The sequence below is a fragment of the Gouania willdenowi genome, chromosome 12 (assembly GCF_900634775.1).
Source record: "Gouania willdenowi chromosome 12, fGouWil2.1, whole genome shotgun sequence".
In the NCBI taxonomy this organism is placed as follows: Eukaryota; Metazoa; Chordata; class Actinopteri; order Blenniiformes; family Gobiesocidae; genus Gouania; species Gouania willdenowi.
Window position 1 is genome coordinate 9194989 of NC_041055.1, and position 26801 is coordinate 9221789.

The window sequence follows — 26801 nt, forward strand, 5'->3', positions numbered from 1 at the left end:
TGTAATAACAAAACAAGTATTTATTTTTTTAATCCTGTTTTTGTGGGTTTTATGAGCTGGAGCCCAAATTATCTAAAAATAAACAAATAAATACTTGAAATCGTTTAAATTGTGGGCCCTGAATCTAAAATCTATGAAAGTTTAACTTTTTGAATGGAATTATAGAAATTAAGCAACTTTTCCATTATGTACTAATTTTTTTGGAAAGAGTCTGTATATTTCTAAAATAGTCAAATGTTAACGCCAACTCTGTGTATAACATTAAGGAAATAAACATTGAAAAATAACATTAAGTTATAAAGGTAACTGATCATATCTTCAAGAAACCTAAAAGCTGTGACACGTTTCCTGCAAAAAGAGGAATAAATGAGACAGATAATAAAGGTAAACATAATCTATAAACAAAACTGCAAGAATACACAATATGACTGCAACACACACACACACACACACACACACACACACACACACACACACACACACACACACACACACACACACACGATGACAACCAAAATGCACTAAACATGACCAAAAACACACAGAATGACAGAAAAATATACCACTGACATAACACAAAACGACAAAAACAACAACACTGTATTAATGTATACGATGGTTATCTGTCTATCTATAATGTGTGCGAGTGGAGCCCATATCTCCATGACATGGTGTCTGATCGAAATTAAACTTTTTTAACAGCTAGCACATAGCCCAATTGTGTGCATCCATTATTTTGGACTTATTTGGTGTTGCAAAACGTTTATTTAAATTTTATTTTGAACGCATGAGGGGGGAGGGGTGTCCGGATATTCTCTGGCTCTGTACTGTGAACACATACCCGCAAAGTCTGTGTAAACATGCACATTTCTCCGAGAACACAGCATTGACGTTGATATTTTCACCACGTGTTCATAACCTAATGCGCACCTTGAATGTATTGCCCCACGCACACAGAGCAGTTTAGAGAGAGAGTTGCGACAAGTTCGAAATAGACTCAAATAGTTCCCCGAGGTTATTACCGGGCAATGCCAGCGGCTGTGCTCAAAGCGAACAGCGAAACATGCACCTTTCTCCGCAAGCATGCCATTATAAACGTTTATAACGTGTTTATAATCTAATGTACGGAAGCGTAGAGCTTCCGTACTAATGCTTGAATGTACATGACATGTTTGTGTGTAATTCATTTTCTCACAGGGTTTTTTTTTTTTTTAGTTTTTCCTTGTCGAAGGAGGGTTTAAGGACATTTGCTTACATCCAGCAAACATTGGTACAAACTTTATTATCAATTCATTATCGTGTTAATGTCCCATAGAATTACACCAGGGAAATTGCACACACTATTTTACTTTGCACCCGCAAATATACCTCTTTATTTTTTTATTTTATTTATTTATTTAAAAAAAATATATATATATATATATATATATATATATATATATATATATACCTCTTTATAACTCGACAGAGTATGTACACCTCTTTGTACATCCAATCTTCAAACACATTCTCATTTGCCCATAATTGACAACTCTACTTAAGCCCCCACTATATGAATACATACTTCCGACCAGCACTGCACTAGTTATTGTAAATGCTGACATGCATGTTGATATTGTGTTACCGATACTGTGTTAAAATGTCTCCATTGATTTAGAACAACAGCCTTACACTGAATTACAATCATAGAGTCTTTGATTTATCTGTTCTGGGACTGACGTAAGTAATGCAGTCACGTTTCCCCTTTAATAATCTTAGTCATTCTCGCTCAATTCTCACACGCACGCGCGCGCGCGCACGCTCGCACGCACACACACACGAGAGGATGATAACCACAGTCAGCGACACGTGAGCTCTGAGCTAATCCGTCGTTGTTAGATCCACCGGAAACCAGTTTTGCTTTCAAAATAATAAACAGACCCTGACCAAACTAACAAACTTTGTTGAGGAAAAGCCTAAAAAAAAGATGTTGACTAAAAAGAGTTTCAATTATCCTTTACAATTAATTTAATTTCAAATGAAATTAGACTTTGCAAACGTTTTTTCTTCTTCATATTTCTATTTTCACAGTAGCATTTCCTTATTTTAATCCCGAGATTTAATCCCACTCGACGAGTGGTTTATCATTGTGATGCTTTCAGGGTCCAAAATCTATTTTAGTGCGTTCCCTGATCCTTAAAATCATCATCTCATCCTATTCTCTGCTCTTCTTCTCTCTATCAGGCTTAGGTGTACATTTCTAAAGGATGAACTAAATAAAATCCTATATTTGTCCTTATCAAATTAAGTGTACAAGGCAGAATGATGTCAGAGTGTTTTCAAAATAAATTTCAAGACATTGCCCACTTTTTTTTTTTTTTTTAATTAATATATACTACGCATTATAACTGGAAAATATCCAAATCCCTACCCTTGTCAAATTTTCATCAACTCTGAGGTCAACGAGGGACCAAATATGGAGCAAATTCTAGGCTGGAAAATGAGCAATTTCAACATTCATGTGCCCTAGTATAGTTTACCCCTCCATGTATAAATTGTATGTAATGTATGTAAGGCACAGACAATATCCAAGCTAAAAGTGACACATGTCTGTCCCTAAAGGACTGATATTGATTTTGTGACCCATTTTAATTTAACTTTGTGGAAAATTTTAAGAAAAATTGCAAGTCTTTCACCAATTTGACAAAAAATAAACAAAAAATCATGGGCATCATGTGATAAAGCATGGTAAAACTGTGAGCCTGGGCACATTTTGTGGAGTTTCATTGAATTTGTGTATTTGGAGGGAGAGAGTAAGATATCCAGAGCTGAATTATTTGGTAAATTACACAATGATTAATTTTTTCTCTGTAACTTTTGCTTTCTTCTGTGGGCCTAATTTGGTGCTTGAAAGGGCTGGACTTTGCCCCTGAGCCTTGAGTTTGACACTTGTGATCTACACCACATGCGTGACAGAGAAAACATGAATTGTTGTGTAAATTACCCACAAATCTTGTTGTAGATGTCTCAAATTCAGCAACTCTACAATATTTTTAGAGGCTTGCATTTTTCCTTGTTTATATTACATGAATGCAGTCATTTGAATTAAAAATTGTGGAAAGAACTCTGAAATTTTTCACAAATCTTGCAAAAAAAATGTATTACACAAAAATCGGTGACAAAATCAATAATTTTTAAAGTAAATTGAACTGATATTGAAAACAAGGGCACAATAATGTTAAAGTTGTTATTTTTCCCCACCTACAATCTATGGCCACTTGAGGTCAAACTGGTCCATATTTGGCCCCTGAACTAAAATGACACTAAACTGACAGGAGCAGAGACACAGAGACAAGCAGCGACTAGTCAGTGTTTGTCATGCTTTTATTATGAAGGAGCCGGAAGTCTCTTCCTGCTCCGCTCCATCGTCACCGCGTCCGTAAACAGTCAGTGGAGCTGTTCACTGACGGTCTGTAGTCTGTAAAGAAAGGAACCGGACCGACAGGCACCAGCAGGGGTTTCTCGGTAACGGTTTTTGTCAGCCCACCACGGGTTCAGCCTCTTCGGGGCAACACACGGAGGCATCCTGGAAACCTCCGGAGAGCCGCGGATATCTACGCGGCAAGGATGCTTCGTGACCCGCGGCAGGTGTGAGGAGATGGCGGGGGAGCCGCCGGCAGGCACCGGCCGAGTGGTGCTTGTTAAGAAGATCATCATGAAGGACGGGCCGGCGGTGAGTGTTACTGTGTCCTCCATTTAATGTGTCACATTTAACACCAATACACAAATCTTTGATTATCTTTGATCAATCATTAATTTAAAATCTAAAAAAAAAAATCTAAATGTGATTTCTTCACCTACCGTCAGAGAGGAGGACAAAACAACATGAAATTAATAATATTTGGTAATATATTAAATGAGGAATGTGGTGCCTATGACATAAGGTGAAGCTGAACAACAGAGAGTGATGTGTCACACTCAGCAACAGAATGACAGGATGTGATGAGGCTCGGTCAGGTGTGTGAGTCCGCACACAGGTCGGTCAGGTGTGTGTGAGTGTTATAGTCCGTACACAGGTCCTCACGGATGGGATGAGACAGACGGCAGCGGATCCGTTATTCTGGGTTACGTAACAGCCTCCCCCGCCCAAGCCCTCCCTGTAGGGCGGCCAACGCAGACTCAGCGTCCATTTTAACTGCAAGGACACCTTGGTGTGTTATTATTTGCAGGGCCGGCTCCAATAATGCATGTATGACTGACGGGGAATCATGTATAGGGCGACCAATGACCAGATTTTGATTTCCGAAAAAGAGGACGCTACGGTTTCTTGAATCTGCCTTGTAATGGCGAAATAAATAATGAAGTTTTCCATTAGGTTTGAAAAAAATAATTTATCTTTTTATAACAGACTTAAGAAAATCAAGTCAATCCCCTTTTTTATGCGTGATGCATTATAACATTATGTCCTCAAAAAAAAAAAAAAAAAATCGCATTTATACCTTCTTAAAATCTATCAATCATTAAAACAATGAGAAACATCTTCTCCTAGAAATTAAAACTATGACAAAAAACTAAAAACTTACCATAACTTCCTCTAGGCCATATATGTCAAACTCAAGGCCCGGGGGCCAAATCCGACCCTTTAGAGCATCCAATTTGGCCCGCAAGAGAAATTAAAAATGAAAGAGAAAACATTAGTTATTGTGTAAATTTCCAAATAATCCAGTTGCAGATAGACGAATTCAGCAATTTTATGAAACTCCACTATATTTTTAGGGGCTTGCAAGTTTCCTTTGTTTATACCACATGAATGCAGTCATTTTTAATTTCAAATTGTTGAAAGAACTCTAAATTTTTTCACAAATCTTGCAATTTCTCACAAACAATGGCACAAATTTCTCTCAGTTACACAAAAATTGGTGACAAAATCAACGAGTTTTTGAAGTGAATTGAACTGATAATGAAAACTAGGGCACAATTATGTTAAAATACCCCCCCCCCCCCACCCCCACACACACCTATAATCTGCGGCCCACTTGAGATCAAATTGGTTCGTATTTGGCCCCAGAACTAAAATGAGTTTTACACCTCTGCTCTTGGCTAATTTTCCTCCTTTGTTTTCAAATCCCTCTCTAAACCTCCATCCATCCATGGAGGTTTTTACTTTTTAATCATCCCGATGAGTCTTCCTTTTCAATTAAATTCACCAGTATTTTATCTTTTTTACTCTCTCTCTCTCTCTCTCTGACTTTGTTCCTCTTTCTCTTTTGCTCGTGTGTGGCAATTTTGTCAAATCGAAGCATCATCTTTAATGATTCCGAATTTAAAGGGAAACTCCTTAGCTTTCAGAAATTGGCCGAATTTTTCAGATAGAGCAAATATTAGCAGAGTTACGGTGTCACATACTGAGTTTACCCCCGTACTGAGATTATAACCCTAACCTAATCCAATAAACAAATAAAACACGTGTCCGTTCACTTTGAAAACAAAAATGAACAAAAATTAATTTATCAAAAATTAATTTTCCGGTAGTGTGCATGTGCGCGAATGGGCATAAATGTGCATATACAATCTCAGTACAATGCGCAACACGACACCAGCCTTTTAAATTAACACCTTCCTCGAGGTGCATTCAAGGTCCCTTTAAAACCCAGACAAATTCATCAATTTGTCAAATATCCCCATACAGCTCGGCCAAATGCGAAAGGAGGACATGTCTGGTAAAACCGGACTTATCCTCACCCTAATCATGCGTGTACATGGGTTACACGAATAAACACAACAGAAATGTGAATTTAAAAACTCACTCCTGCTCCATCACTGTCAGCATATGGCTGCACATTATTTATTAATGTATTTACATTTAAATGAAACATATACTTAACAGTAACATTTCTGTAAATCAGCTATTAAATGTTAGTTTTAAGTTGAATTGTGATATATTTTTAATTCAAATGTTGCTTATTAGGGCTGGAATGATATGCTTTTGCCCTGAGTGGATGTTATCATGATACTTGTGTGACAATTTGAGAGATATTGTATTGCCATCCTAATGAGTATTCTGATCCAATAATAAGATAATTGTAATTTTAATTTCCTTATCCAAAAACAAAAGCTGAATCATACACTTCAAGAAACAATACATGAGTCATAGTTCCCAAAAACTATTCCAAGTCAGCTGGTCACTCTGATATTTATTTCAACTGTACGGCACTACATGTTGTGTTAACCTATGACCACATATGCAGACACGGGGGAAAATAAATATAGAACTTTTGGGTGAAAAATCCATTCTGGTGAGGAATTTCAATTAATATCGTCATCAAAATCATTGGATATTGTGAATGGATATTTTTCCCCATCCGTACTGGTTATATATTTTTTGAGAATTTTCTTAAGTTAGTTTTTATGTAAAAAAAGACAGATTTTGAAAAAAAATGGTTAATTTATGAAATGTACCTTTTAAAAAAAAAAAAAAAAAAAAAGGTGCCCATCATTTAAAAAAAAGTAATAATAATTTTAACAAATTATACAACATTTTACTACCACTTCTCAATGGAGGGATAAAACACATTTAAAACAAATAAGAAAGAGGTAAAAGAAGAAAATTAAAAAAAAAAAAAAAACACACACACAAGCTGGGGGTTGTAGTTTTATATATAACTCCTTTTGGAAGCACTGGACCTGAGGGAATTTGTTCACTAATATAAACCTGTTAGCAATCATCATGCCAATGTAGTGTCTGTTTTTTAAAATTTACACATAACATAATAATTAGAAAGTTATTTAATTGAATACTGTCACAAAATAATGTCTCTCTGTAAGAGCTTAACTTTGAAATAATTGGCATAAAAAATGCTTTAGGAATACCTGTGAGTTCAGACACTGATATTGGTCAAGAAGGCGTGGCTCACATTCTCCACTATAATTCATCCCTAGGGCCCTTTTTTCCGTCATTGCGGAAATGGGCGAAAAATACGGAATTTATTTCCTGAAACGAAAATGGCAATTGGGTGATTATTAATATCTATGAAATGATTTTTTATCATTCTGTTTAACAAAATAAGGCGGAAATTTATATATGACAGTGAATATAGCCTCACATTCATGTTTTCTGACAATATCACACACTTTGTCTTTGTCAACGGGTGGTTAGAGACACTGAAATGTCAATTCTCACTCAAAATGTAACATAATAGGGTGCAACATGATGGAGTTCACCATCTGAAATGGAACTAACTGTATGACACGGACTAAACCCTCACTGACTTGTTTTTGGCCAATATCACACATTTACACCTTTTTTTTCCCACACAACAGTGGTGAAAAATGGAAAATGGAGGCTCTATATGCCAATAGAATTGATGTTCCCACACATTGTTCACCTGCTGCCTGATGTATTCCACCTACTGAAAATGTCAAACAATACAGTAAACATATCCATTTTTTTTCCATAGAACGTGCTCCAAAAATAAGATATTTGGAAGCACAAAGAGATATTTATTTAAAGACAAACAATTAAGCAGCATGTCACACATTTTTTATTTAGATTTTGTTCCCTCATTTCTTTCCTCTATAAACTAAACACAAAGGATTTCAGTTGTCCGACTGCTTTTGTGTGTTGTTGGCCATCTGTTATGTTTAGAAGATCTCCAGCGTTTCACAGCAGGAGTGGGATCAAACCCCTCACCACTGCACTAAAGAATATGAACTACGTCACTAAACTGGAAACGAGTACGTCCTGTTCCCTTTCCCTCATTTAGAGAAAACGACTCTGATTGGTGCGTTGTGACCAGAGGAATTTGGGTGTCATAGTTTTTAATTGGGACAATAATTAATAAACAAGCCTATAAATGCCTGTATATGCCTGTGTGTTACATATCAAGAATGTGTAAATAAAACTATGAGAACATATGACTGAGTACACACTGCATTTGAGATTTTCTGTTTATTTTCATCAACTTACCTTGTTTTTATGGAGTGCATTTAAGTAATTCAGCCCAGGCGACACGCTCTAGGCAGCACAAGCACCTCACTATGTCAATCAAGTGACAAGCACTGATTAATTAGTGCATACATTTTAATGTGACACTGTAGCGAGTAATTATTAACAGCATTTTTAGCATTTCAAAATTCTCCCAAATCCGTTTCAGAGTTTACTAGGCCTGACCAATATATAGAGATTCAAGATATATCAAGATTTCTATTTTGGCGATATAGAAAATTACACTATTGCCTATAACTATATATATATATATATATATATATATATATATATATATATATATATATATATATACATTTAGCTTATTTTGTATTAAAATACTCATTTTAGAAGTTGCTGCTTTTTTGCTACTTCTCAGAACAGCATTAAAAGCACAAGCCACACTACAGAACTCACTCACACATGCTGTCCCTAATAGGAAAAAAAAAGCCAAAAGTGGCATATATAAATGTGCCTGTGTGGCATATTATTACATCAGTAATTTTAAACCAGAAATGCATTAATAGTAAGACTTTATTTAGTTAAATATATTGAGAATCATATTGTATATCGCCAATTATGAGAAAAAAATATGGAGTTTTTGTCCATATTGCTCAGCCCTAGAATTTACACATTTTCGCGTCAGTTTTCTCTTTTGCGTTTTGTTTTCGTTTCATTGGTTTTCCCTATTTAGATGTCATTACAAACCTTTAAACTTCCAGAAATCCTGCCAAATATGCTTAATACTAGGGGTGGGATCAGGGCCAGTCCAAGCCTTCATGGGACCCCTTTACACGGAAGCACAAACTACTGTTAATGAATGCTTTATCATTCACATACACTAAAACGCTTACATTCATTATCAACTACATTATAATTGTTTTTATGTTTCTTTGTTTGAGAAGTCTTGTATTAATGTGTACTTTAAGATTAAAAGTGGCAGTTAATGCAGTGTATTGTCACGTATCTTTTATTTGCTTTTGTTAGCAAACTGAAATTTCAAAAAGTGCAGACAGCCAAAAATAAAAAATTATCAGAACAATGTTGTCATGGTAACTCAGACTAAAATGGAAGCTGTGCAGAACAGAACAGGAGTGACTGCACAAAAGAATGTCAGAAACGACTAAAGAATGACTAATATCCTTCAAACACCCCGTAACGATTGACCAGTAGATCTCTTCATCGAGCAATGTGTTTGACCAAAGTGAGTTTCTTTTAATAATACTGTAAACTAGGGATGGGCGATATGGACTATAAAAAATGATCCTGATAATTTCAGGTATTTATCATGATAACGATAAACATCACGACAAAAAATAAATAAAACAATTCCCAACTTAAAGTGTAAACAGGTTCATTGCAAACACAAATAAATGTGAATACACCAACAGTAGACGCATTAAAAAGGATACAATATCTGCTGACTCAAAGAGCTCATGAGCTGATATTTCATGGAATATATTAGTACATGTGGGTCACTCTATTAGTGTTATTGTTTGTAATTAATTTATTTCCTCACTTAAAATGAAATTATTTTCTAAAAAAAAGCACGTGAAACGCACAATTAATTCATTAGTATTTTTACTACTGCTGCTTATAATGAGTTACATAAAGTTATGATGATTGATAAAAAAACTCTCTGATTTCCTGTAATTATTAAACCAGATCAAGCTTGATGATTTAATCATTCGGTATATTTAGGTGTAATAATCTAACTAGTTACATTAGTCTAATGGGACCAGCTTTGTCTGTGAACACATGAAATATGATTAAGAAATAGTGAATAGGGACATTAGTATTTATGCAAACATTTATTTCACACAACGTGTGACATGTTAGATTTTATCCTTCCATACAAGTGTTAAATCTTACAATGTATCGTTTCTATCGTGGGATGACATATTTTTACCGGTGAGAATTTTTTTGACGATATATCGTGAACGACAATATATCACACATTCTTACTGTAAACGTCAATGACCAATTCAGTGATATTCCTGAATCAAGTTAGTAAATGCTGCTTGTTTTATAATATTGTAAACATATTTACATTTTCAGTAATAATCCTGTGTGAATGAGCTGATATAGTACAGCGCTTTGGAACTACTTTGTCATAAAAGCGCAATTTAAATCTAGTCCATTTTAACATTTACTATTTAATTTAGACAAAATTGCTTAATTTTGCCTACAATTGTGAATGCACTTTGGTGTAGTGGTTAGCACGTCTGCCTCGCAACAAGAAGGTCCAGGATTCAAAGTGTGAACACTTGGCTCCTTTTTGTGTGGAGTGTGCATGTTCTCCCCGTGCTTGCGTAGGTTTTCTCCAGGTACTCCAGCTTCCTCCCACCATCCACAAACATGACCGTTAGCTTGATTGGAGTCTCTAAATTTTCCATTAGGAGTGAATGTAAGTGTTAGTGGTTGTCTGTGTGTTGCTCAGCAATGGACTGTCGCCCTGTCCATGGTGTACCTCCACCTCAAGCCCAACGAGAGCTGGAGATAGGCACCAGCAGACCCCCGTTCTCCTGAAAAAAGAAGAAAGTTATTGTTACTTTTCAACATGTACACATTAAAACATGAAAAAATTGATAGAATCACATTTTAAATTAAAAAAAAAACAATGTATATAAAAAAATAATAAAGTGTAAACTTCAACTATGATAACAAACAAGTTTCAGGTTATGCAAAATGTAAGGTAGTACAAATAATTTAGAGAGAGAGAGAATCGATACTTTAGCAAATAAGTATTGCATCCAGATACGATTTCATATTGATACTTTTTGTGAATATTTATACTTTTTGTGAATATCGATACTTTCGACAACCCTAATCGTGATGCATGATCTTGGAAATCTGAGGTCCTGCGTTTTCTAGAGTGGCTGCAACAACGTATCGATAAAAATCATTGGCAGTGAATGTCATTATTGATTAGTTACGTCGTGGGATTTATGTCACTGACTGTGACGAAGAGCTGTTTGTTTCACCTGCAGAGCTTTGTGTGTGCACAAGATTGTTTGTGTGCGCGCACCAAGAGTTCTTGTTTGTGTGCGCAGGCAGAATATTTGTGTGCACGCACCATGAGTGTTTGTGTGTGCGCGCACCATGAGTGTTTATGTGCGTGCGTGCCAGTGTGTGACTTGCGTGTGCGCGCGTTTATTTGTGCGTGAGAGACACTTTCATTTCAGTTTAATCAGCATAACCAGGGTTTAAATGTGCTTTATAGATAAACTGTAAAAAAAAAATTATTTGATCAATCAATTAATTTATTGACCGATTTTGAAAATAATCGTTGGTTGCAGCTCGTGTTGTAGATCAGGGGCCGTTTTTGGGGGAAGGGAGTCTGAATGAATTGGGATACTATTTGGTTGCATTGGCCGTCTACGTGTGGTTGGTGTTTACCTTTAGTCACACAATGTGCAACTAAATCCTTTTTGTGTTTCACATGCTCGCATTGTATGATGTAACTAACCATGCACATATGACAAAAGGAAATTCAAAGCCATATAATAAATAGACATTATAAATAAATAGAAATAGATAAGGTTGTATTCTTAACATCAGGTACCTTTCGGTCCTCTGAAGACTTTTCCACAGAAATAGAACATAATAACTGGACCAAGCCTCTTCATTAGAATAATAGTGAAAGAGAGCAACAAAAATGAATTAATTAGAGAAAATGGGCCAGTGATAGAAAATGGTCCATTTCAGCACGAAACCTCTTAATCTGTGTCAGTGGGCTAGTAATTAATATATTACTGCACTTCTCAGGGCTCTACATTCATTTTCAAAGGTCACATATCATGTTTGGCAAGTAGGGCAAGTTAAGACTTTGCTTAGGAAACTGAACAATATATCAGTGAAGGAAACGATTAACCATTGAGTATAATTAACACGTGAATGTGTTGTTTGTTTTACCATCAAAAACTACCAAAGTACATCAATATTTAGTTTGATTTAGTTTATATGTAAAACATTAAAATAACAAAACAAATAACAATCCTGCTTCATCCTCACTAATATTTATAAATAATTTTCTAGCAGAGAACAAAAAGAATAAATATTGCTGATTATTGCTTATGGGACTTGGTAAAGTCCCATAGGGAAATGTTTCCCTTTCTTCATTACTTCGCTGGAGAATCGTGATTCACATTAATTAACGCCTGATATTCATATCTCCATTTTGTGTGTGCGTGCAGCTGCAGCAGGGCGTCGGCCGGCCCAGCGTGTACCACGCCGTGGTGGTGATCTTCCTCGAGTTCTTCGCCTGGGGCTTACTCACCACGCCCATGCTCACTGTAAGTGTCAGTCAACATTGTGAGGCCGTAGATTGTCATCATTCAACGCTCACTGCAGCAGACCTACCAACCACTGACGTGTGTGCTCTTTCCTTTTAGGTTCTACATGAAACCTTTCCTCAGCACACATTCCTGATGAATGGACTCATTCAGGGTGTAAAGGTGAGAACCCCTGTCATATATAGCATTACATGTTCGGCCCTCACATGTCAGCGAGTGTTTGCACAATGACGTCTGTGTTCAGACAAAAATGAATACCCATATTCTGACTGATTAAAGAAATGATATTGGTATAGGATTTGCAATATATAATAACAAATGATCTCTTGGATGTATCGTCCGTGGAGGAAGGGTTTGATATGTATACTAAAGTAAACCTTGGCTTACAATGTGTATTTATATTTAATTAACATTACTCAGTTTTATTATCACGGAATTATGTTCAAGAATAGTTTATAACAGCAGAATATAACATTCCTGATTGTTATTGATTTTGTACACAACTTTTGTTCATGTGTAACTGACCTTTTTTAGAGTTTTGAACTAAAACCTGCTGATAAACTTAAAAAAAAGTTTCCTCCTAGAATGTGTCGCTCTTTGTCTCTGACTCCGCCTTCTCCTGTGAAGGGCTTGCTTTCGTTCATGTCGGCTCCGCTGATCGGTGCGTTATCAGATGTGTGGGGCAGACGTACGTTCTTGCTGGTCACTGTGTTCTTCACTTGTGCTCCTATTCCTTTGATGAGGCTCAGCCCCTGGTACGACCTTGTCTCATTTCTATAATTTCCCAGGATTGTCATCATCCATTGAATTCACCTTCTGCTCTTCTCACACCTGCTCCAGGTGGTACTTTGCCATGATCTCTATGTCTGGAGCGTTTTCTGTCACCTTCTCTGTAATCTTTGCATACGTGGCGGATGTGACAGATGAGAGAGAGAGGAGCACAGCCTACGGCCTGGTAAGAACATTTTTATCTATGTATACAGTTGGCCACCTGATAGATATTTATGAGGTTGTCCGAATTGGTTGAACAGGTTTGATCTAGATATGGCTCATAATAACGTAAATCTAAGTTAAACTGATTTTTTAAATATATATATATATATATATATATATATATATATATATATACATATATATGTATATAATTCTGCCTATATTTAAATTCCAAATGGCTGTAACTGAAGGCTTCAATCCTTAGTAAATCCTATAAAATTAGGGCTGTCCTCATACATCTTTTTCACTTCCAATACGATACCGATGTTCATGCCTTGAGAATTGTCTGATATCGTTGACTCTTTGGCATCCCTTCCATTGTCCCACCCTGACTCCATCTTCCCTGTTCCCTTCCCCCTAACTTAGGTGTAACACTGCCTTCTCTTTTCATATTCTCTCTTTAATAAAGTTGTTCTTACCCTTTCTTAGGGAGGGCTGGTAATGGTCACAATTATGCAATAAAATAACTTCATTTATTTGAGTGCAATAATAAAACATGCATTGCTGTCGTAAAAAGATCACACTACATCATGTAGTGTTGACGTTCGACAACATAAAAAGAATAAAAAAGAGAAATGTCCGATACCGATGTTGATCCGGTGGGATACCAGCAGGAATCATATATACTTTTATTACTTTTATAGTGTGGAATGTTAGAGAAGGCTTGATTAACAGGGAGCAATAGTCAGCGACAGTTGGTATGAGAAAAACTGACCCATTCATTATTAACCAATAGGTTACAGACATTTAGACGTTAAACATAAATCATAATATTCTACAGTTGAATAAAATAAATAGAAAATATCTCAATAAATTCAATCTCCTGAATAAATTAAATAAAAACAGGCAGATATACAGTATATTTTCTGATATGGGAACGATATCCGATTTCAACTTTGGATTGTAACACATTCTTCTATAAATAAATGCTAAGCTTTTATTTTGTAGTGGCCCATTTGAGATCAAACCAGGCCATTTGTGGCCCCCTGGACACGCTGATCAATGTACAAAGTGCACATTGGAGCTTCCTTACACTGCATTTACTTGTCTTGTGTTACCCAGCACAGTCATCACAGCTCTTCCTGCACATTTGTTGGCCAAGCCCCTGCAAAGCATTTGGGGATTTAAACAGGGCACCAATGTCCCGCTAAATGAGTTCACCTCCGTTCTGTGCATCCAACCCCACAGGTGTCGGCCACCTTTGCAGCCAGCCTGGTGACGAGCCCAGCCATAGGGGCGTACCTCTCAGCCTGGTATGGAGACAACCTGGTGGTCCTGGTAGCCACCCTGATCGCTCTGGCAGACATCTGTTTCATCCTGCTGGCTGTGCCTGAATCTCTCCCTGACAAGATGAGGCTGAACAACTGGGGGGCACCCATATCCTGGGAGCAAGCTGACCCTTTTACAGTCAGTACACTCTGGATTTTCTTTTAAAGGTTGAGAAGTTGAGATTTGATGATGGATTGAATAACGACTTTGTGTCTCCTTTTCAGTCCTTGAAAAAAGTGGGTCAGGACCCCACAGTCCTGCTGATTTGTATCACTGTGTTTCTCTCATACCTGCCAGAAGCAGGGCAGTACTCCAGCTTCTTCCTCTACCTTAGACAAGTGAGTCACACTGCTAACAAATGCACACTCACACCAAAGCAGAGCTGCCCACACGTTTGTTTGACTCACAATCTATTTTTAAACCTTTGCAAACAAGTATTGGCTAATATTATTATTGTAAAGTGAGTGTTGTCTACGTAACGTGGGATTTGTTTAACATTTCAATGAAAATTTGAGTACATCTTACCGAAGAGCTTGAGGGGTGAAGGCATAGATATAAAAAAAGGGAGACAAGACACGTTTGATATTCCACTCGGATTTGGAATGGTTAATGGTTGACTATAACTAATTTATACTATACTATAAATAATAATAAATAAAATGTTAAAAATAAAATAATTAATACATCGTCACAACACGATATACCCTGATATATCCCGATACTAAACAATACAATAAACATCACGATATATCATAATATCAATAAATACAAGTACAAAATGGCATGAAATACAATTTATTAACACATTTCTTTAACTTGCGAAAACGAGTGGCATATCAAACTGTCAAATTACTTTTTTTTTTTTTTTTTAAAGTTCAACTTTTGCTTCTACAACAGATTCTGATTATGTAAAGTTCTTAAATTTAAAAAGATAAGTAACGACATACATCTATAAAAGTGCCCAGTATGTTTTATGAAAATGAATAAAGTCCAATCAACTTTCAAGCTAAAATACATTGAGGAGTTAGGTAGTTTAACAAGATGTGGTTCACTGAGATCTAGTGACGAGGCGTTCGTCTACGTCATATGCATGTTAGCGCAATGTTAAATGTTCATACCCTTATGGTCATTAATGTTGGCAATTCATTTGAGATTTGAGATTATTCTGTGTTCTGTTTGTCTCTTCCTGCAGGTCATCAACTTCTCCTCCACCACCATTGCAGTTTTTATTGGAGTGGTGGGAATCCTGTCCATTGTGGCTCAGGTAGCACATCTCACACACTCTGAGCGTTTTCTGCTCACAGTCCTTTGGTTGTGGTGGGTACGTCACACTGTCTGGCTCCTAAAGTGTAGATGTCGTGGTTTCTTCTGTCCTCAGACACTCTTCCTCACACTTCTGATGAGGACGCTGGGTAACAAGAACACTGTTTTGCTCGGGCTGGGCTTTCAGATCCTTCAGCTGGCCTGGTATGGCTTCGGATCGGAGCCGTGGTAAGACCTTAGGGAGCTTGTGTTTGTGTTGGGCCTCCGATTTTCCCATTCAAACATTCCTCAATTCTGTTTCAGGGTGTACCCATTTCCACTTTATACTAGGCCTTACACGATCAGGATTTTTGGGCCGATCAATGAGTTTTAAAAAAAACGATCACTGATCCGATCATGTGAATTCAGGTTGTTTTTTTTAGGTACCGACCAAATTTTTTTGGTTCTACTTGATACAGATTCACAGAAAATCAAACGGTACCATGTCTCAGGACCTAAACACAGACTTGTGACTGTGAGGGAGTGGAAGAGTTGGCTATTTCCATGCAGGACCTCAACATAACATTTGTTGTCAGAGTGTGTGTGTGGGTGCGTGGCCCTTTAACTGGGAATAATGCGTTGGCCGCTCAACCAGTGTGCGGAGCGACTGTGACCGGAGCAGATCTATTATAAGCTGTATGCCGTTTTTCAGTGATTGGCAAATAAACGTTGCAGCTGTTGAATTAAATCGGAGTCCCATGTCATACTCAATGGCTGTGAAGCCATCACCGCCCTGAAACGGACGAAAGTCTCCGGTAGGACAGTAAATGTTAACGAGAGCGCATTGCTCCGCTCTTTTTACACGCTCAGGCTGAATAAACAAAACAAGCATGCGCACACAAAAACACACACACATACATACACTGATAAAACAATGCAATGGGAGCATCTACAGAAAGTTTCATCACGTCAATAACGTCATTGATCGGATCGGCGAATTAAGACATAATAATAATAATGCATTGGATTTTATATAGCGCTTTATCAACCTTGGTGTTCTGATTGACTCAGATCTTACATTCAGCAGTCAGATCAATTCTATCACAAAAACAGCTTCTACCACCTAAAGAACATCTCCAGAGTGAAAGGTTTAATGACTCAGAAAGATCAGGAGAAGCTGGTCCATGCTTTTATCTCCAGCAGACTGGACTATTGTAATGGTCTTCTGACAGGAATCCCCCAAAAGAGCATCAAACAGCTACAGCTGGTTCAGAACGCTGCAGCTCGGGTCTGAACCAGAAGAAAGAGGTCAGAACACATTACTCCAGTTTTAAAGTTTTTACACTGGCTCCCAGTCAGCCTCAGAATAGACTTTAAAGTTCTGCTGCTGGTGTATAAATCTGTGAATGGGTTTGTGAATTGATTTTACTGATGATTTTAATTGATTTTTACTGATGATTTTAAATGTTCTTATTGATTTTAAACAATTGAATGTTTTATCATGTAAAGCACATTGAGTTGCCTTGTGTATGAAATGCGCTATACAAAAAAATTTGCCTTGCCTTGCCTATTGTAACCACAGCTGCCCTGGGGCAGACTGATGGAAGCGAGGCTGCCATAGTGCGCCATTGTGCCCTCCGACCACCACCAGCACTCACTCACACACTACATTCATGCTAGGCAATGTGTGTAAAGTGCCTTGACCAAGGACACAATGATAGATACCACTGGAGCAACTGTCCCCCATTGTGGCACCTGGAATTCTCAGTCCCATCCAACTACTAACCAGGCCCAGACATATATATATATATATATATATATATATATATATATATATATAGCATAAATAATAATGCCACTGTTCATTCGTCCCAACTTGTGAAACACATTCATTTATCACTAATGTAACTTTTGAGATTATTACACCAAAATATACTGAATGATTAAATCATCAGCTTGATCTGGTTTAATTATAGGAAATCACAGATATTTATCAATCATAACTTTACGTAACTCATTATCAAATATGAAATAAACAAGGTTCATCAGCAGTAAAAACAGCATTGGAGTTATCTGTGCTTTTCATGTGTTTTTTTTTTTTATTTTAAATAATTTTATTTCAAGTGAGGAAATAAATGAATTACATACAATAACACTAATAGACCCATATGCATTTATTTGTGTTTGTAAGGAACCTGTTTATACTAAGATGTTAATTTTTTTATTAATTTTTTTTTATTTATAGTTTTTATTTATCGTGATTTTTATCATTATCGTGATAAATACCAGAAATTATCGGGATAATTTTTTTTGTCAATATTTCCCATCCCTACCAAGTACCCCTTTTGTCCGACTAACACATTTTGCTCAGAAGTATAGTTATCATTTCCGGTTATCTCCCTCGTTGTGTGGGACCAAGACTGACTCTTGTATCTTTAGTTCACGTTCTAATCAAGATCATTTTTTATCATCATTTTGTGTGTTTTTTGTGTCATAATCAGAATCAGAATGAAACATGGTTTTCCTCTCTCTCAAGTACCCCCTGTAGTGCCACCATCATGTACCCCTAGGGGTACATATACCATTTGAGAAACGCTGCTGTAAAGTAACCACATACTGTAAATCTATAAAAATGTCCAGTGTGTTTTATGAAAATAAAGTGCAATCAACTTCCAAGCTAAAATGCACTGAAGAGTGAGGTAGTTTATCAAGGTCTGATGTGGTTCACTGACACCTAGTGACCGGGTGTTTACATGCTATGCATATGTTAGCACAATTAAATGTTTTTTTGTTAAAAAAACATCATTTGGATCAATACGATAATCGCACAGTGAAATATTGCGAGATATCGCCAAATCAATTTTTTTACACTCAGTTTTTTCTATGATCACGGAAAATCTGAGGCCCTACTTGTGTATGTGTGTGTGTGACTCCAGACTATCCCTGTAGTATTTATACACACTGATCTTCAGTCTTATATGAAGTCTTTTTCTTTAACACGGGATGGTAAACTGACATCATCCTGTGAACATCTCGCACTAATGAGCTTTGATGTAATGCACACTAACAAACGTGCGTGTGTGTGCGTGCGTGCGTTTGTGTGTGTGTGTTACCAGGATGATATGGGCAGCTGGTGCCGTGGCAGCCATGTCCTCCATCACCTTCCCAGCAGTGTCAGCTCTGGTGTCACAGTCTGCTGATCCTGACAAACAAGGTGAGAGAGAATCTCTCCCTAACCGTTCTCAGCCTGCGTGACCTGTAAACTCAAACAGCGTGGTGTTTCTGTGCCCTTATAGGTGTGGTGCAGGGCATGATCACAGGGATCAGAGGACTGTGTAACGGTTTGGGTCCAGCTCTCTATGGATTCATCTTCTTTCTCTTCAACGTTGAGCTCAACTCCATGGACCCCATCCAGGGCGACTTCAGCATAGACCCCCTGCCTGTGCATGGCCCCGCTGAGGTACCGCCAACGCTGATCTCTTTTATTATGTGAAGAATTAACTGATTTATTTATCAGACAAAATACAATTACCGATATTTATAGGCATCCCATTTTAATTAAATTGTTCTTAGATCCTTATAATTGGAGGAGGAGAGTCAGTGAATCCTGCCCATTTCTGTCCAAATCACTAATCTAATGCCTATTCGCATTAGATTAGTATTATCACAGGACCTTGGATTTCAGCAAAATATAATAGGTAATTTGCGGGGGAATTTTTACTTTACAAATTACTGACATGGGCGATTTGCACGGGATTAACATCACAGACATTCTCCGCAATTATTAAAAATCGCATGTGGTCTCTTGGTAAAACTAATCCCGTGCGAATAGGGCTATAGTCGCACTTTTTCTCGCTTCATTGTTTCATCTACTACAGTGACGTGACGACCGGGGAAGTGAGATGAGGAGAAACTCGCCTCGCAACACAGCGTCACTCAAAGTTGCTTGAAAACCTCAAAACTTTCCATTATGAGTGACTTCCAGCGACTCAGTTTGCATGATTGAGTCAATTGAATTGCGTGTCGCTTGAAGGGGGGGTCACTTGACGTTGCGTCATTTACATTGATTTTGAGTGTAATCTCGTCGTTGAAGTCACATTAGGTATGAACGCACCTTTAGACATTTCTTCTGACAGATAGTCTGAGAGTCTGAATGATAACTGCAGGGCTTAGTTTAATTAGTTCAGCGTTTCGCCTGAAAAAGAAGAGTTATGTGTGTGTTTGTGGTTCTCTCTGGATCCTTTTTGGCAAAGGTGGTTTTTAAATGTGTTTAAACAACATGGGATGAGTAAAAGGGGAGAAGAACTTGGTCAGGATGTGTAAAAGAGGTTAAATGCTACTCTTGTTTCTTGTGGTTTACAGTTGAAAGAAATTATTTTGTTGAGAAAGTATCTTCTTTGATCTTAGCATGTCTTTAGGAAGCCTTAGTGTGTAACAATTCTACTTTCCAAAAGTAAGAATAGGTTTTTATCTTTTTATACTGCTTATTTAACCGGTTACTGCAGTTTTGATATCACATGATGCTCAGACAGAATAAATAAAGATGGCCTCTTCTTTTCTCCATCTGTCTCAGCGAGCGCTCATCCCCGGCCCGCCCTTTCTTCTTGGATCGTGCACCGTGGTGGTGGCGTTCCTCGTGGCTCTCTTCATCCCTGAGAAACGTTCCTGCCCCTCCTCCCCCTCCCATCTGTCCTTAAGCGAAAAGTCCCGTCCTGACAGCAAGGAGTCCATGTCCTCGCTGGCCGGCGTCCACATCAACACGCCTCTCCCGGGCAGCGACGAAGAGAGCCCCCCCCCCTGCAAGTGACGAGGACTTTGAGCCCCTGCTGCAGGACAGCATTGTTTGATCGACAGGTGAAGAAACCATTGGTCGTGTGGTTTGATTGTTCGACATTTTGGGGAGAACATTAAAGTGTCGCACATTGTTTTTGTTGGACTAAGTGTGCTTTAATACAGAGGTGTGGGGTAGGATGCAAGCAAAGAGCTATGATGTGATTGGACAGATGAGTCAAGGAGGACTGTTTGACAAAATAAGGAATAAGAGTGAGGTCATGGAAACAATGACTGACAAAAAGAAGGACCAACATTGGTTTTCTAATGGACGGATGAGCGGCATTTTTCTGTCTCCCATTGGAGGACTGAGAGAGATGAGTTTTTACCATCAGCTGTATCATTCCAGGTGTATTTAATGCTGTGTTTGTCAGATTGTACAAAGAAAACATTTCTGCAGCTTATTTAGTGTTGATTTCTCATTTCTGTCGAGTACACGTAACGTCTCGCTGAGTGAGTAACGCCATTAAGGCATGAATGCAGAAGCACGGAGAGGATTAAACATCACGAATGATATCTTTTCTTTTTTTTTTTCACACATAAGAGGATTTTCTCTGCTCTGGAGAAGATCCTAAATTTTAAAAAAGCGAAAGTGCAATATGAAGCGCCTTTAGGAAGACTCCCAACAACGCTAGTAGAAAAACAAAAAAAATCCCACTTGTTTATACCAAAATGAAAACAATTCTCACTACATCTCAACCAATTCACCTCATTAGATCACTTTTGTTTTTACTACCTCAAATTATTCCGTTAGTTTCACAGCAAACAACTTTAGTTTCATTTTTATACCATGGTCACTTTATGAAGCTGCTGCTGCCAGTGAAAAATGTTGTTAAAAAAAGCAAAAGAAACCATAACTTTATTATGAATCCTTTTTGTTTGTTTTTTTTTATTTACACTGTGCAGCGTTACAGAAGCCATCATTCATTCACACAGCTGTCAGACTGGTGGAGGTTAACTAAAACCAGATTGGTGCTTCAGATGATGAGTAACTCTTTAAGCTACTGTATGTACAGGTGCTCAAACAGGCTCTCACTGATTGAAATGAAATGGACATGCTATTGATACAGCTAACATGCAGCACATATTGTTAATATGAACATGGATACAGTGAAAGCACGGTAGAGGGAGCATCAGAGTTTTGTGCTGCTGTGGTTGAAGTAATTACAGCAAAACAGTGTTGAAATCCAATGTGACAATGGATGCAGATTCAAACCTATTCTGTGGTCTTTTAACGTACAAACATTGGTGTTTAGGGTTTTTTTTTTTGCGGTTCAGATTATGTTTTTTGGCCTTTAATGCGCAGAATAGATTTTTACACAGATTATTAGAGTTTGTACCAATATTCTGACCATCCAATGTAAATGATGATTATGGATACTTTAAAATGCCTATCGTTAAATAGGACGATTAGTATGTGGGTCATTGATACCTCCACTGGATTCCTGAAGTCCAACATTAGTCATATCTCCTAATCATAACCGATTTTCCTAATATTTATTCTGCGCACACGTGTGTGCACATGCTCTTATCTGCCTAGAAAGGGCTCTTTTTTGTTGTAACATATTTGTAAACTCTATAAATGATGCCTGATATTGTTCAAACCCCTTTATATCTTATTGAAAGTGACACTCTGAATAGGAGCGTGCGTGTGTTCGCACGCCCTACTTCTCCCGACATTGAAATCTTTAACTTGAATTAGCTTTTTGTACATTTTCTGACATGATTGTGTTCAGTATTAACTAATTTAAACACATCTTCTTCATTGTTGTATCCATAGTATGTCTACTCAGTAATGAAGGTTTGTTTAAGAATTATAATCCATTGTTGTGTAGCAAATGCTCACAGCGAGCTATACTGGTGTAGGTAGGAGAGCTGTTGGACGACGACCTCACGCTGTAAATACTGTACATGGAGTGAATGTGTGAACATGTGAAGGTGAGATATGCACACAGGGTTCACTGTATTTCATAGATGTCAGCTGTCTCGTCTGGAAGTGCACCAGCTGGTTGTTGCTAACTGAGAATAAAACACTATAACACTGTTTAACTTCATTCTTGTTATTAGCCTGTGCACTGTCGAATAATGATTGTTTCTAAATCATTGATCCTCATTACGGTGCATCAAACCCTGCAATGTTTAAAAATCATTCTGTCCCGAGTCACATTATGTTTCAATGACCAAAATAAGAATTTTTGCAAAAAATTTGGTAAATCGATTTATATTTATTGGGTCCACCTCAAGGTTTACATTTTTATATATGCCCCATAATCAATTCTTACATTTAGATAGATAGCATGTGGTTTTTTTTTTTTTTGCTGGAATAAACTATGTTTTGCATTGGTTAATGTAGCCTAATAAAGCACTATTGACACATTTACACAATTAACATGATGAATTGATGATTTAGCAGTAATTTGTAATTTTTGTTTTCTTATGTTCTTCAGGAAAACAGGTGTTTTTTTGGGTTTTTTTCACTGGCTTGGGGGACCCGATAAACTTATAGATTTAGCTAATATTTTGCATGATTATTATTATTTTATTTTTTTTAATATTGGAACAAGTTTAGATTGGGGACAGAAATACTTTTTTAATCCTCATTCATCTACAATTTAAAATATCGCCCTTAAAATCTAAAGATATTCAAGGATTGTGCCATAAATGATCTTCATTTGGCATGGGAATGCATCAGTAGAATTGTTTGAATAACTAAAAAACAAAATATCTACAATAAATGACCTTGTCACGATAAAGAAATGCAAAGTTTGTCTTGTGTGATTAAGCCTTTCCTCAAAAAAAGGTCACATACAATATTTCAATTTTCAGCTACACAACTGACCATTTGTGTTTGTGGAGTTATTTTGTGTGTATTCATTGTCATTTTGTGTATATATGTTGCCATTTTGTGTATTTTTTATTTATTTTGTGTGTTTTTGGAGTCATTTCTATTTTTGTTGTTGTCCTGTGTTTTTGGAGTGATTCTGTGTGTATTTTTTTGTGTTCTTCATTTGCCAAATGGAAACATTTGAATGAATGCATTATTAATATAAAGAAAGTCGAATTTACTCCACACAGCGTGAGTCAATAAGGATATTCAAAACTCACACAGCTGAATTAAATAACATTAGATTAGCACCCTCTACAGGGCAACGGGAGCACTGCCTACAACTCCTTAGAGGTTGTCCAATCAGCGTCCTCATTCCGTGTCACATGACCTTAGTTGAGCAGGAAGGCAACTGTCGCCATGGCGTTGGCGCTGAGCCTCAACGTAGAGAGACACTGGACGGAAGACAGGGAAAAGACACTCATAGCCTTCTTTTCCAGTAAGTCAGCAAAGAGCAACAAAACTGCCCGTTCTTCTCTCTCCCTTCCGCTCTATAAACTTTTTAATTATTGCCTATTTCATGTCATTTGAAGTCGCGCATGTAGAGGCAACCATTGCTGAGTGTAAAAGGCAGCAATGGCGACCAGCAACCGAGGCGGTGTTCTTCCTACCCATCATTTTAAGTTTCTGCATTATCAAATTTAAGCCTAAAAGTCTGAACTTAAAAATGAAATTGAATTTAATACATCCCAATACATTTTTAGGTGAAAATAATGTTTACATTTTAATTTATTTATTTATTACTTTGGGGCTGGTTATTATATATTTATGAAATAAAAGAACAAAATATATATATATATATATATATATATATATATATATATATATATATATATATATATATATATATATATATATATATATATATATATTTAACGGGATGGGTAACGTGACATATTTATTGAGACATTTGATTTGAGATGAAGCGCATTCTAAAATTATTATTGTAAATAAAAAAAGTACCTGTTGGCCAAACTGCTCATAGCGATTACTGGGATAAAAATTTAATTAATGATTTTAACATTGCAGTGCTGGAAATAAATATATCAGAAAATATAGTTAATGACTTAGATAAATTATTAATTGTTAATGGGCTCAATAGAGGATTTTCACGGTGCGTCATCCACTCACTGCGTCATCCACTGCGTCATCAACCCGGAAGTCACAATTTTGGAGGTAAAGCAGCAGGTCTACTAACAGCACGCAGACAAGAAAATCCCGAATTTCGGTGATCTACTGCCGTGTTTTTGGCTGTACCAATCGGTCAAATAAAAAAAAACACATTTGGAGATTTATAGATAAATCATAACAAATCAGGGAGAAGAATCTGAACTACATCCAAATTTTGCAATAACAACATCATCAGTAGGATAAAAACTAACCTGCACTGGTGAATAGTGCAAAAGAATGATGAAGTAAACACGTGATTATCTTTTCCAGTATTTACTTTACTGTGTGCATAGCTGTACATTTAAATTAAATGATATACATGTATGAACATTCACAGTTGCAGTTTAGCTCCAGGGTTATTTCACAGCAACAGGTCTGACACTCTTTGACTGTTTAGCGTTCATTAGAGTGACAGCCTGGAGGAAGAAACTGTTCTTATGACAGGTTGTTTTGGCGTTGATATGAATTATATTATTATCATCACATTACAAAATTAGTTCAGCGCTGCTGCAAACAACAATTTACTTACCTGACAAGAAATGGGCCCAACAAATTCGGATGTTCTCTAGATTTTTTCCTCATAGATCCTGGTTTAGCTTTGCTAGCCACAAGTGCCTCCTTTCTAGGGATGTAACGATTCACTCAACTCCCGATACGATTCGATTCACGATACTGGGTTCACGATACGATTCTCTCACGATTTTTTCATTTACAAAATGGGACTGTAGACAAAATTTTTTTTTGGGAAAAAAAACTAGAAAATACTGTATTATTTTCCTTTTATTTTTCATTGTCAAAAGAATTCCTTGATAAACTATTCAAAACAATGCAATTTAACTAAAAATAAATCTTGAATTAAATAAATAAAGGAATAATACAAATGAAAATGAAGCCTATTAATTTAAATTCTGGTTCTATAATAAACAATGCAAAACTGCATAATAGTTCTTTTTCTTTTAAAAGTGCAACTGAAAATGTATTTTGTGCCTTAACAATTGGACTTTAAAAAAAAAAAAAAGTCATTGCACTGATTTACGTCATAATTGTTTGGACCAGCAGAGGGCGCTGGTAACCCAGTGGTCGGTTGGCATGCAGACATCTTGCAGTGAAGAAGAGATGCTATGCTAGCAGACAGAGCTAATAGAAAAACGTGACTTTTACAGATATTCAAGTAATATTACAGATATTCTTTCGGTGCTAAAGGGGTAATGAATCATTTATTAACATATTTAAGAGTAGAAGGCGGCCAGAAAGAAAATATTAGCAGACTCCGCCCGCCGCCCTCTGCTGGTTAAAAAAAGTACTGCGATTCAATTGTCAGAAAGTCGATATCAACCGTGATACCTATGAATCGATTTTTAACTGCCTTACGATTAATCGTTACATCCCTACTCCTTTCCTCTCATAACTTGTGAAATTGTTCTCTCTGATTTGTTATGATTTTTGGCAATCTAAAAAATTCCAAATGTGTCTCACTGTTTGACCGATTGGTACAGCCAAAAACACAGCAATAGTTCACCATTTTGTCTCGAATTTCGGGATTTTCTTGTCTGCATGCTGTTTGTAGACTTGCTGCTTTATCTCCAAAATGGCGACTTCCGGGTTGGTGACGCACAGTGAAAACCCTCTATAGAGGACAACTCATCTTAAATGAAATGTTATTTGTGAAAACACATCACTCTATTTTTGTGTAGGCTCAAAAATAAACACACAGAATTACCTCAAAAATACACAAAATAACTCATAACAAACAAAGTGACAGCAAAACATCTCCAAAAACACAAAAATATACAAAACAACAACGGAAACACAACAAGAACACAGAAAATAAGAGAAAAATATCCAAAATCATGCAAAAAAAAAAATGACAGGAAATAAAAACGAGCCTTTGTTATTTCCTGGATTAATGCATAGATTCGTCATTATTCTAAATGATGACTTGAATGTCGGTAATGTGGCCTACGGAGCAGACAATCACATTTTTATGGCCACTGCTGTGATAAAAATTTTCCATTTCTGTGATAGATCCATGAATGGAGAAATATTGATTTTTTTCGATTAATAAGGAGATTGACATACAGAGATGGATAAGTTCCTGTGTTGATTAATTCTTTTTTCTAATAGATTCAATTTGGCTCATTCTGATATTGAAGCA

The 26801-nt window shown here is 36.8% G+C and overlaps 2 protein-coding genes across 2 annotated transcripts in view; both read left to right on the forward strand.

The window, feature by feature from the left end:
* The first annotated feature begins 3386 nt into the window (after positions 1-3386).
* On the forward strand, positions 3387-22638 carry mfsd14ba (major facilitator superfamily domain containing 14Ba). Its single transcript, XM_028463229.1, has 12 exons — positions 3387-3712; positions 12160-12258; positions 12358-12420; positions 12886-13013; positions 13099-13213; positions 14440-14658; positions 14745-14858; positions 15713-15784; positions 15899-16011; positions 18879-18976; positions 19059-19222; positions 20336-22638. The coding sequence occupies exons 1-12, from the start codon at positions 3638-3640 to the stop codon at positions 20567-20569; spliced, it is 1494 nt and encodes a 497-aa protein (XP_028319030.1). The 5' UTR covers positions 3387-3637; the 3' UTR covers positions 20570-22638.
* A 1185-nt stretch (positions 22639-23823) lies between these two features.
* ndor1 (NADPH dependent diflavin oxidoreductase 1) overlaps positions 23824-26801 on the forward strand; it is a 28635-nt gene continuing 25657 nt past the window's right edge. The window contains exon 1 of the mRNA XM_028463112.1: positions 23824-23915. Within this exon, the coding sequence (XP_028318913.1) occupies positions 23837-23915 (79 nt within the window). The 5' untranslated portion in view covers positions 23824-23836. The remainder of the gene's footprint in view (positions 23916-26801) is intronic.